A 13,286-nucleotide genomic window follows, 5' to 3' on the forward strand; every position below is an offset into this window, starting at 1 on the left:
GAATGCTGACAGCAGCTAGTAGGGATTGTGACACAGCGCTTGACACATTCATATAAAGTGTCCGCATTTTGTAGTCATTTTGTTTAGCAACAGTCTCACCATCTGAAGGTCTCAAAATAATAACAGCAGCTTTACTCTTCCAAAGGTGTGGTTTTAAGTGTTTCTTTCCGAGTAACACTGAAGACTTAAGAGCTTGTACTGAAAACTGTCTCACGTTTTTTATTTTGCCGCCTTTCACAATAACCTTGCAAAACAGTCTTCTGTCTAGGTGCATCAATGCCTATAAAGCCAAAAACATGCATAAGTTAACCTTCTGAAACCTTCTTAGTTTAATCTGAGGCCACAGAAGCTGGAACCTACAGCACTGCAGGCAAGGTGGGGGAACTACCCTGAATGAGGTGCTAGACCACCGTATAGACCACTCCCATAACCTCCCACCAGTAAAACTAACAGTGTTGTCTTTAGGGTGGGGGAATAATGGAGAAAAAGCTACATAGATATAAACTCAGGACACTGGATCCATGACACAGAGATGCTACACACTGGTTACCCACAAGTAAGCCAAAAGCAACACTGTGAATCTGACTATGTGCAAATAAAAACATTTCTAAAGCATTTAATGTGGAATTAGAATTAGAATTGGAATTAGTTTGTCATTGGATCATCTACATCATAAAGCAAATAAGAAACAACATTGCTATAATTATTTCAGATTGTTGTTACAAATATTACACAACAAGATTATATCTTATCATATGATGGGCAGTCCTGAAGTGACTGAGTCAGGTAATCCCCTCAAAAGAACTTTGGATATTCTTAAAATACCTGTTAGAAGAAGAGCATTGGTGTAGCAATTAAATGCAAATGGCAGTAGTGGACATGTGAAGTGAAGGCTTAAAAAAATCACTGGTTGGCCAGGGCTTATGTGGAAATTAAAATAATTGCAAATAGATGGTGTTTTACCAAAGTTGGATATGGTGATCTATGAATGGCCTGAAATATGTTTAGTTCAAAACTCAGCTCAACTCAATACTTCCAAGTTAACTTCTTAAAAGGATAAGTTTGGTGTTTTCACGTCAAAGTCATTTCTTCATAGACACGATATATGTGCATTTGCTATGTGGAATTGTGATCTAAAGTTAAATGTTTTCTGTACATTTAAAAAAAATACATAGCCAGTCCTAGCATTTTATAATGTAACCTATGGGGCACAGACCAACACAGGGAAAAAAGTCTAAAAACTTACTGAATACATCCTCTTTAAAGCAACAAAAGAAAACATGCCTTGTATCGTATTCACTTGTGTGACACCAGCATATATACCATCCTATCCTTTAAGATTCTGTGACATTTTAACTCACGTGCACTGTCTGGTGGTTACTAAAAAATGTGCATCATGATCAACATACAAACAGAACTGCACCTTTACACATACAAATATATTAGGGTGGCACAAGTTAGAGATGCTCCCAGAATGCTCCAGAAAACTCGGTCTAAATTAGGGGTACTCAAACTGTGGACCGCGGTCCACAATCCGGACCGCCAAGATGTTTTTGGCGGACCGCGACTGTCTTCTGCGTAAGTCAAAATAAAAGCACCAAAATTATTGTTGTTTTATTATTTGCCAGGAAACGGTAAGCGTGATTAAAAGCGGTAATGTAAAATGACATTTTGAGACGAAACACGCCAAGCACTACAATGTGAATTATCCACCAAAGTCAGAGCTCCGTTCGCATAAGATCGACGCCCTTAAGTCGTCGTTGGTAGCGAGTTCATCGCTGATGACAAAAGCGACCACCACACAATCAAATGTTACAGAGGCTTCTCTGCGCATTGTTTGGGTTCTTGGCAGACATAAGAAAGCATTTACTGATGCAGAGGTTGTTAAAGAATGCATGATGTCTGCTTCTTCGGTTCTGTTTAAAATTCTGTTGACTTTAAAATTCTGCTTATGGTTTATAAAGCCTTAAATAATCTCTCCCCATCGTATATATCAGAATGTCTGACACCTTATATTGCAAATCGTAACCTCAGATCCTCAAATGAGTGTCTCCTTAGAATTCCAAGAACAAAACTTAAAAGAAGTGGTGAGGCGGCCTTCTGCTGCTATGCACCTAAAATCTGGAATAGCCTGCCAATAGGAATTCGCCAGGCTGATACAGTAGAGCAATTTAAAACACTGCTGAAAACATATTACTTTAACATGGCCTTTCTATAACTTCAATTTAACTTAATTTAACTTAATCCTGATACTCTATATGTTCAATTTCCTCATAATAACTATTCATGGTGGCTCTAAAATCCGTACTGACCCCTACTCTCTTTTCTGTTTCTTTTTCCGGTTTCTTTGTGGTGGTGGCCTACGCCACCTCCACCTACTCAAAGCTTCTTGATGCTCCAACAATGATGGATGGATTAAAAGGCAGAATTCTACGTGACCATCATCATCATCAAGCCCTTCCGTGAGAACCCTAAATCCAAAGAGGACTGTTTCATTTATGTTAGGTAGAATGCTCAGAGGGGACTGGGTGGTCTTATGGTCTGGAATCCCTACAGATTTTATTTTTTCTCCAGCCGTCTGGAGTTTTTTTGTTTTTTCTGTCCCCCCTGGCCATTGAACCTTACTTTTATTCGATGTTAATTAATGTTGATTTATTTTGTTTTCTTATTGTGTCTTTTATTTTTCTATTCTTTATTATGTAAAGCACTTTGAGCTACTGTTTTTATGAAAATGTGCTATATAAATAAATGTTGTTGTTGTTTAGTGACAAAAAGTGTGTTGAACTGATATAGCAGATACCATTATCAGACAGTACTGCTAGTCGTTGTGCAGATGACCTTTCTGACAATGTCGGTGGTCAGTTAATATCAGATCTTAAACAGGCTGAATTGTTTGCTCTCGCGTGCGATGAATCCACTGATAAAACTGACATGTCTCAACTGTGTGTGTTCACAAGATTTTTTGATGGCCATAATTTTGTTAAAGAGTTTCTGACATTACTACCGCTAGCAAAACAGACCCGCGGTGAGGACGTGTTTTCAGCATTATCGCAGTTTATGCACGCAGTTTATGCACGCAGCTGGATTGGATGTAACAAAAATGGTTTCCCTTACAACAGACGGGGCACCAGCAATGACTGGTAAAGATAGATGACTTGTCACTCATATGAAGGCACTTCAGCCCATCCTTGTTGCTTATCACTGCATCATTCATCAGTCGGCCCTCTGTTCAAAACTTTGTGACGAACTGGCAGAAGTGATGTCTACTCTTGTGAAATTAGATGTAATTCGTTTTTGCAGCATCATCTGTTTCGTTCTTTTCTTGAAGAGATGTCTGCAGAATTTGGAGACTTGCTGCTTCACAATGACGTCAGATGGTTAAGCAAGGGCCGTGTGTTGGAAAGGTTCTGGAATCTCCGTGAAGATGTAGCTGACTTCCTGCAGTCCTTGAATACAAAGAAAGCTGCAGAATTTTTAACATTTATTCAAGACAATGACAAGGTCACATGCTGGCATTTCTTGTTGATATTATGGGACATATAAATACACTACATTTGTCACTTCAGGGTGCAGACAAAACCGTTGTCAAATTGCAAGAAAAATATTGTGCCTTTGAAACAAAACTGAGCATTTTCATCAATGACTTGGAAGGTGGCAAGATGCTGCATTTCCCAAACCTGAAGAGCTGCATGACAGCTGATCAGCCGGCATGTTTTCAGTTGATTTCCACATTTCTACATCATTTGAAGGTCGGGTTTGATGAAAGTTTTAAGGATTTCAGAAAACTGAAGCCTGTGTTTTTGTTTGTTGCTGATCCTTTCATTGTCCAGCCTGACAGTGAATGGACATCTGTGGCTGCCTCAATTTTTCCGAACTCAAACCCGTCACTGTTGCAAATGGAAGCAGCTGATTTGCAAGCTTCTCACGTTTTGAAAGCAAAATTGAACGAAGTCGGCATAACAATTTTTTGGTCAAAGTTTGTTCCAGATTCTCAGTATCCTGCTGCAAAGAAACTGGCGATTTCCGTGCTCACTATGTTTGGTTCAACATATTCTTGTGAGTGTGTGTTCTCCACTATGAACACTATCAAGACGAAACATCGAAGTGTAATTACCGACCAGATCCTCAGGAATGCAATGAGAATTGCACTGACTGGTTACTCACCAAACTATGCTGCCATTATGAAATCGAAACAACAGTTTCACACTTCACACTGAGTGACAATCATTTATGTACCAACTGTTGTAATTGGTGTGTTAATTGCAAGTAGTCATGTGACTTTTTTGAATTGTTTTCCATGTTTTGTGCATGTCTTGGTCTTCTGTAAAAATTTTATCATTTGCGTTGAATCTATTACTATCCTCCTACAGACCTACACCTACAGTCCTACACGGTAAACCTGGCTATAGCGGACCCCGATGGTTGGTGGCGAACTGAATGTGGACCGGCATTCAAAAATTTGAGTACCCCTGATCTAGAAGTTGTAGTGGATTCCTCACTGTCTACTTACATACAGTGTACAGAAATAAATAAGAAGTGTAATAGGGTGTATATGCTGATGTGTGGATACAAGTCAAGGAAGGTTATAATTAAACTATAGAATGCAATAATGAGGCCTCACCTTGAGCACTGCCTACAGTTTAGATCTCAATATTTCAAAAAAGACACTGGTGCTAGGGAAAGAACAGAGCAGTGCAGCTAGGTTGATTGCAGGACTGTGAAGTAGTATGAGTTATAGTTGAAGATGTCAGAGATTAATCTTTCCAGTTTAAGAAAATAGAGAGTGAGAAGTGGCATGATTGAAGGGCTAAAATTATTAAAGGAATCAGTAAAGTGGATCCCAGCCATTATTTTACAAGGAATTCTTCAACAAGATCACAAGGACACCTCTGAAAACTTTTCACAAATGTCAGGAAGTGTTTCTTTACACAATCAACCAAAGACACATAGACAATCGCCAGGAAATGTGGTAGAGAGTAGGAATATAGGGACTCAACAGTATGTAATGGCATATTGTTTAATCTGTATGACAAGAGATGGCGCTATACCAGCGTTTAACCCAACACAGACAGACACGGGAGGCACACTTATAAAACACAAACTGTTGTTTATTTTTCTTTGCTCGTGTGGAACGTCTTCCCATTCCCATGAGCCCACAACACAGTCCAAGCACAAACAACTCTTTATCTTTCTTTTCCTTTCTCCTCCACTCCTCTCCAGCAAGCTTTGTCTCCCTCCTCTTGACTCTGGCTCTCGGAGTAGTGGCTGCTGGCTCCTTTTATAACACACCCAGAAGTGCTCCAGGTGCTTGACGTCCTATTTTCGGCAGCACTTCCAAGTGTGCCAGAAGAGCTGCCCTGTAGGGCTGAGCAGCAGCTACAGCACCCCCTGGCGGCGCCCATGGGTCCCAACATGGCTGCACCAAACTCCAACTCCCTTGAAGCCTTGCGGGAATCCTTGGCATCACTGCAACCCTATTGGTGCCATCTAGCATTCTGTGGGACGTAATGCCCTGACCAGGCTTGCTCCCCGGCCCATACAAGGAAGAGGTGTCCCGGCTGGACAAGGGCCCCGTGTGATGATGTAGGTTCACTCCAAGCTCCCATCTTGCCTCTGGGAGCCCTTCAAATCTACATCCTCGGTAATGTTACCGATGAGCTAGACAGTGAGGCACAACATAGCGAGGGGATGATGCAAAAGTGCAAAGTGCTTTTATTAAAACAACAAAAACAATGTTCAAATTAAATAAAGTGCAGTGTTTCAAAAGTCAATAAATAATCCATAAAAACAGAAGTGAAAAGTGGAGATTAAAATCCATTACAAAAAAATCTTTAAAACAACGAGGTTAAAGTAACGCAGGAAGCTATCCTTTAAAAACAAAACAAGCCCGGTGTCTTCTTTACCTGGCGGCTTCCCTGCTTCTCCTGTCTGGGCTCCTCAACAGGGAAGTCACCCTACCTGCAGCTGACCTTCTCTCTACCTGCTTCAGCTGATTGGATCGCCTCACTGACCCCTGGCTCCGGTAGGATCCTCCAGACAGCGACATGAGTTCCACAGCGACCAGGGTGCCAACGCTGGGGAATACACACCCCAAGTCCCGACTCCCGCTGCCTTCCGCGGAGAGTCATCCGCCTTCTGGTCACTCCCGTTCTTCGCTATAAACTCAGCGGGAGCGACCACTACTACTAATCCCTGTGTGTCGGCCCAACACCCAGGCTCCCTGTTCAACTGCCCACGAGCCTGAACTTGCTAGCTCTCCCGCACCGGCTTCCTCTCTCTCTCTCTCTCCACTGCTTCCTGTTTTCTGCCTTCTCCTGCAACTTCCATTTCTTTCTTTCTCTTTCATTTCTTCCCTCTTAGCTGCCTCACACTTCTATGTAACTAAGAGAGTGCAGCAAATCAGCAGCCCCGAGAACAATCACGGATGCGGATGGTTTCTCACCTGTGCACTTAGGTGAGAAACGCCCACATCACGAATCATCTCGGAAACCGCTTCAGCCACACAACCACCACACCTCCTCACTAAGCTGCAAGCATAGCGATTATTTATTTAAAATTGGTCTCATGATGTGAGCTGTAGACCCGCTATACCACACCCCGGCCGTCCGCCATGTCTGATAAGACAAAAATTGAACTCTGAGCAGAATTACAATCACTACGTCTGTCACGACCAGACAATGTTCATCACCAACCCTATGGTGAAGAGTGACAGTTGTAGCATCACACTATGGGCATGCTACTCAGCAGCAGGGAAAGGGTGATCAGAATTGAAGGAGACACGAATGCAGCCAAATACTGATAAACACTTGTAGAAAACCTTCTCCAGAGTGCACATGAACTCAGACTGGGGTGAAAGTTCAGCTTTTAGCACAACAATGACCTGGGGGATGCAGCCAAGACAATCCTGGGGTGGCTTTGGGACAAGTCTCTGACTGTCTCTGAGTGAATCAACCAAACTTCATACTTAAACCCCATAGAACCTCTGTGGAAAGACTTGAAGATGGCAGTTGACAGAGGTTTCCTATCCAATTTAATGAAACTTGAGATGATCTGCCAGGAAGAATGGGATAAACTGTCAAAATTCAGGTGTGACTGTACAGACTTACCCAAGAAAACTCAAAGCTAAATTTGCTGCCAAGGGGTCTTCTACAAAGTTTTGAATTAAGGGTCTGCATACTGATATGAATGAGTGATTTTAGTTTTTGATTTTTAACAAATTTGCAAACCTTTCTGAAAACAAGTCATTATGGGATACTGAATATAGATTAATGGGCGAAAATTGAAAATGCATCAATTTAAAATAAATTTACAGCATATTAAAGTGTGCAGTAAGTGAAGGGGTTTATGTACTTACTGAAAAAACTATACATGAGGGTAAATCAAAAAGTTGAAGCAATTTGAAAATTATGCAGTAACCTTAATGGAGAGAAGCTGACACAATACAAGATTGCGATGGCTTGTGGGTAGCTCGGACACACACAGTGCAAAGCTCTGTCATTAGTTAAGTTAAAAACAAGGTCAAGTGAATACTGACACTCTGCTGCAGAATTTCACCATTGTTGATCAAGCATAGTGAAGTTTCTTTGGGAAGAGGGAGTGAAACCTGCTGAAAGTCACCAAAGGATGTTGGCTCAGTACAGAAGTGAATGACTCAAGAAAAGGTTTATGAAAGGGTGGAAAGGTATATAATGGGGTCATCAAGTGTAACCGACGAAGCTTGATCTGGTTGACCATTAACATCGTGCATACAAGCCCACATCAACATGGTGAATGGGTTCATCTGAGAATGACAGATTGTGTTGTCTACTGTTACTGCACATTTGAATAACAATTGTGGATCTGCACATGCCACAGTGCATAATATGCAAGATGGATAACCAAACTGCTTACTGATCTGCACAATCCAACATCCTTCAATGAATTTGAATAGGTTTCACTTGCCCTGCGCAAAGTAATCTCACTACAGTGGGTTATTCAACAATGGTGCCATCCTGCATGTTCATTTCATCTTGGCTTCAGCTAGACTAACAGCAGAGTGCTGCACTGTGCATGACTGAATTACCCATAAGCCATTGTGAGCATGTTGTATTGAGTCAGCTTCTATCCATTGAAGTTACCACGTAATTTTCAAATGCCTTTGAATTTTTGATTTAACCACATATAAGCATTATTTAAATAAACATTGACTTTTTCTCACTTCAGTCCATGCCTCATCGTTAAATTTTTATAACAGATGACTGGTGTTGGTATAAACAAGAGTCTTGTACATTGCTGACGCTCAAACACTAGCTGCATGGCCTTAAATAAAACAAAATCCCAATCAACTGAGCCATTCCCTTTTGAATCCATCGTCCCTTTTCTATGTGGTATCTTTCTTCCCATTGAGATGTATTTTGAGCCACCTCCTCGACGAGAGACCAGTTCATCACAGGCCATGTCCATGTGCACACACACACACAAACACATGCATGCCAGGTCAATTTAGAGCCAAATGCCAATCTAATAAAACATCCCTGGGAAAAACAAAAGAAGAAGATTCAAATGGGACACGGAATGCATGCCAGCTGTGAATAAAAGCAGGGTTTAGGTTCTATGAGCAGAATGCTAGTAAGAGCACACTAATCATAAGCCCACTCATAATAACAGATAATTAAAAACACACATTTACACTCCACATATGCATCGGTACAATTGGCACCTTTCCATATAATGTGCCAAAGCAAGAAAGGCTCCATTAACGAAGCCACAAAGATACAATAAGCCTTTGTATGAGTGAGTCTCCAGATAAAAAGAGTCGCACCCTCCCCACAAGCAACTGCGTGATACAGTATGAAATACACTACATGAAATACAAGGTGCCACATCCAAAATGTGTCAAGATGAAGTCTATTAGTCACAAGTCAGATTAAACAACCCACTAAAGGCCTCTTAAGGATTAAGGGATTTTGTTAGGCTCTGATTAATTCTCCTTTATACTAAATACCGTACCTAGAGCCTACATGTGCATTCATTATCATAATATAAATATATGAACATACTATAAACCAAAATCTGTCGCTTTGTTTTATTTTAGCAAATTTTTTTTCTCTACTCAAAATATTTTTCTTACCCCACCCAGGCTCCTCCTGACCTCTGATAACATTTTGACTTGAGATTCTGGATTCTTGGAGCTGTTCTTGTCTGGCGAGTCCTGTGATACCTGGCCAGAACTCGATGCTCCATTAGAGACTTTCTTGATACTTTCTAATAGGCGAACCAAGAGCAGATTGGCTGGTAACTCTTCAATTCCACATCCAATAGGAGTTCGACACTCAGGACAGCGAAACTCTGTGCCAGGGCAGGCCAGACGCAGGAGGCATGGGTTGCAGAAGGTGTGCTGGCATGGCAATACTCTAGCGGTCACGTTTAGCCTCTCGAAGCACACGGGGCAATCCAGTAGGCCACTGAATGCTAAGTCCTCCATTCCACCATCATAACCAATGTTCAACCATCCTTGAAAAAGAAATAAATGTATTAAGACAGGCAGACAAGAAGAGACCTTTCTAGGTTATTGGATGATCTGTAAAGTAAGAAGAAGTCATTCTAACAGAATATTATTAGAATAGAAGTCATTCTATTTGGTCAACCAACAGTTACCCGAAACATTGCTAGCACATTGGGTCCACTTGTACTTAAAGCCATGTGCTAAAAATTTGGGGGTGATCTTGGATTCAAATTTTAAATTTGACAAACAGATAAATGCTGTGGCAAAGGGTAGTTTTTTCTACCTCAAGGCGATCAATAAAGCCAGGCCGTTTTTGTCATTCCATGACCTACAAAAGCTATAGTAGAGCTTTGACCAGCAGCACAAAAATGGATCACATCGCTCCGGTGTTGGTCTCTCTTCGATGGCTCCTTGTTAGTTACAGGGTGAATTTTAAGATTTTAGTGTTTGTTTTTAAAGTCCTACATGGCTCATCTCCACCGTACTTAGCTGATGTTATTGTTCCATATTCGTCACCCAGGCAGCTGAGGCCTTCAGATAGATAGATAGATAGATAGATCAGCTATTGCTTGCTGTCCCGCGCTGTTGAAGCTGAGGGCAGTCTTGCCTTTGTGTTGGCCTTTCCTAAATTTTGGAACAGTTTGCCCCTCATAATAAGGTCGGCTCCCACACTACATAGTTTCAAGTTTCTGCTAAAAATGCACTTTTATTGACTTGCTTTTTAGCTTACGAGTTTTAGTAGTTAAATCTTTCTATTTATATTGTTTATATTGTGTTCAGGGCGGCATGGTGGTGCAGTGGTAGCGCTGCTGCCTCGCAGTTAGGAGACCTGGGTTCGCTTCCCGGGTCCTCCCTGCGTGGAGTTTGCATGTTCTCCCCGTGTCTGCATGGGTTTCCTCCCACAGTCCAAAGACATGCAGGTTTGGTGGATTGGCGGTTCTAAATTGGCCCTAGTGTGTGCTTGGTGTGTGGGTGTGTTTGTGTGTGTCATGTGGTGGGTTGGCACCCTGCCCAGGATTGGTTCCTGCCTTGTGCCCGGTGTTGGCTGGGATTGGCTCCAGCAGACCCCCGTGACCCTGTATTCGGATTCAGCGGGTTAGAAAATGGATGGATGGATATTGTGTTCATTTTATGTATGTATTTTATTTTGGACAATTTTATATAAGCTATTTATGTTTATGTGTTGGTATATGTATGTTCTTGTATGTATAATGTTTTCTTTTTGTTTTTCTTTTAATAATTCTTTATCTATTTTTTATTTCATACTGTTACCTTTTATTCTATCTAAAGCCCTTTGGTCAACTTCTAGTTGTTTTAAATGTGCTATATAAATAAAAAAACAATAAAACTGATAAGATTTATTTTATCCAAAGTGACTTCCTCAGACTTGGCATTCAAGTGCAAAGTAAGACACAACTATTCACTAATAGAGCTTTTTTACCTTTGTGTTTTGGAAGGAAACTTTAGAAAAAAGTTTTGACTGAACACAAGTTCTTTGTGTCAATTTCCTCCATGCTTCAGATGTCTTTCATATGCTTAATGGACGAAGAAGCCTGCCATGGAGGCTGTGATACACCCACCAAAAGTTAGAAACCTTTCATCAAATGAGTGTGCCATGTGTTTCTTGTAATTTTTATTTAACATTAACATATTATTTTCAAATAACAATGTCTATAACGTTTCATCCCTTTAGTAAGGTACTATATACAACATTTAAAGATGTTTATCCAATGTGTGTGTCATATTTTTTGTGTTTCTTGTAACTCTTATTTAATAATAACATGTTTTTTTCAAATAAAAATGGGTCATGTCTTATGTAAGGCACCATATAAAAAGTTAGAAACCTTTAATCATGTCTTTCATGTTTTTTTGTAACTCTTATTAAACAGAAGCTTGCTTTTTTCAAATAAAAATGTCTATAACATTTCATCCCTTAAGTAAGGCACTATATACAAAGCTAGAAATCTTTTATTAGATGCATATGCCATCTTTTCATGTTTATTGTAACCCTTATTTAACAATACATTTTTTTTTTTTATTCAAAATGTTACTATAATATTTCATGGCAGGTAAGCCACTATGTAAAAGGGTAGAAAACCTTTTCAGATGTACTGTAGGTACCACTTTTTCATGTTTTGTAACACTTACTTAACAATAACATTTCTCTTTTTCTAATCATAATGTCTATATGAATAAATAAGGCATTATATAAAAGTAAATACTTAAAGCAACAAATTCTGATTTTACGTCCGTCTCCTGGACTTCTTTTCTTCTCACAGTCTGTCCTACCAGTCCATGCCTGCACCCACACACACTCATACTGGGCAATGTACCACTGAGCTGGGTGAGTAAACCCACACAAACATGAGGGGAATGGCCACAGAAGGCTCCAGATTTAATACTGATTTTTAAATTGTGCTTGAAATAAGAAAAAATACTGCCACTGAAAGTTTGATTCTTCCCGTGTGGGATTTGTTCCTATAGGTTTATTTACACCAAAGTCCATAAACGTGCTGTTTATTTCTCTAGTGTGCAAGAAACTGGCTGTGTGTGGGTTAGTGTGCCCTGTGATCATCTGGCATCCTAAACAGGGCTCGACAGGGTCTTAGCCCATTGCAGTTGCATTGCATTCCTTGAATGGATAAATGGAATTTCTTACTATTGAAGAGTTTCACCCAAGGTTTAACACCCATATTTAGGAAAGTTTCCAGCTTTAATTAAACAACACTTGAAGGTACAACAAATGTGGATTTTCATGTACAAAACCAAGATCAAAAATACTAGCTTTCTCTAACACTGAGGTACATACCTTTATATAGTATATTAACTTAAAAGAATGTCATTCAGGCTTATAAACTCTCTCTCAAGTACTTTCCGAAGCTGCTCTTGTAATCTCCTCCTCGACGATTAGAAGTTCTGTCTTTACTTTAAACATCGACTAAGTCAGAAGCCGTGCCGGCGGAAAATCTGTCGCCACTCCTGCCTTTAATTAGAAGCTTTGACAGATCAAAAAACCGCCTTCAGAAACTAGCAGCACAGTTTCGCGATTCACTTTAATGCCACTATTCTAATACGAGCGGTCGGCCCTTCACGCCCTGCAGGTACCTGCTAACTCGTTCGTCTTCACAGCCGTCAGTCCATTGCGCCCAAGCGTCACACTGAGACCCTGATGGAGCCGAAGTAGGCGAGGATGAAACTCTCAAAGAGTGAACAACCTTAAAAATATGTCGCGGCTCGCCCACTCGGATCAGCTTACTGTACGATGCCTCGTAACCCTTTATCAACCGAGGACCTGCTTCACCCGGCGAGCGGTAACAGGATCGAGATGAGACTATGAGGGCAGGTTCTGGGTGTGGGTAACTGAGGGTGTTACAGGGGCGTGTCGGGTGCCCCTGGGTGTGATTAGTGCGAGTGGGTGGTACTGGCAGAGTGTGAGTAATGAGTGCGGAGACTTGGCAGCATGTGCAACGCTCCCTACCAAGCTCGTGTGACACCTGCTCACACTAGAGAGGTGGCGATCATCTGGCTTATATGACTTATGAAGCGGCTCTGGCAGGAACAACCGAGTCGAAACGGCCTACGGCTGATCTTTCTGAACGACTGCTGCAGGATTAACCAGTCTTTCGATGTTTGTTTTTAGTCCAAAATACCTCAGATTTTCCCGGGCATTTTGAGGAATTCATATTTTTGAAACAAAACTAAAGGGTCATGTTAAGTCCATGCCAGATGGACAACTTCATATAAAGTGCAACACCAGAATGAGCTCATTCATCAAATAATACAGCCAGACAGAATTTCATCA

The 13,286-nt window shown here is 40.9% G+C and overlaps 1 protein-coding gene across 3 annotated transcripts in view; it reads right to left on the reverse strand.

The window, feature by feature from the left end:
- Positions 1–12,790, reverse strand: part of LOC120543380 (E3 ubiquitin-protein ligase SH3RF1-like) — a 147,676-nt gene extending 134,886 nt beyond the window's left edge. For 2 of the 3 annotated variants that reach the window (XM_039776432.1, XM_039776430.1), the window contains exons 1-2: positions 12,590–12,790; positions 9,110–9,492 (exon numbers count right to left, since the gene is read on the reverse strand). In XM_039776432.1, coding sequence (XP_039632366.1) covers positions 9,110–9,463 — 354 coding nt within the window. In that variant the 5' untranslated portion in view covers positions 9,464–9,492; positions 12,590–12,790. Of the gene's footprint in view, positions 1–9,109; positions 9,493–12,293; positions 12,410–12,589 lie in introns of those variants that run through there. The other variant, XM_039776431.1, reaches the window with a different exon arrangement.
- Between the last annotated feature and the right edge of the window lie 496 nt (positions 12,791–13,286).

This window comes from Polypterus senegalus, chromosome 13, assembly GCF_016835505.1.
Source record: "Polypterus senegalus isolate Bchr_013 chromosome 13, ASM1683550v1, whole genome shotgun sequence".
In the NCBI taxonomy this organism is placed as follows: Eukaryota; Metazoa; Chordata; class Cladistia; order Polypteriformes; family Polypteridae; genus Polypterus; species Polypterus senegalus.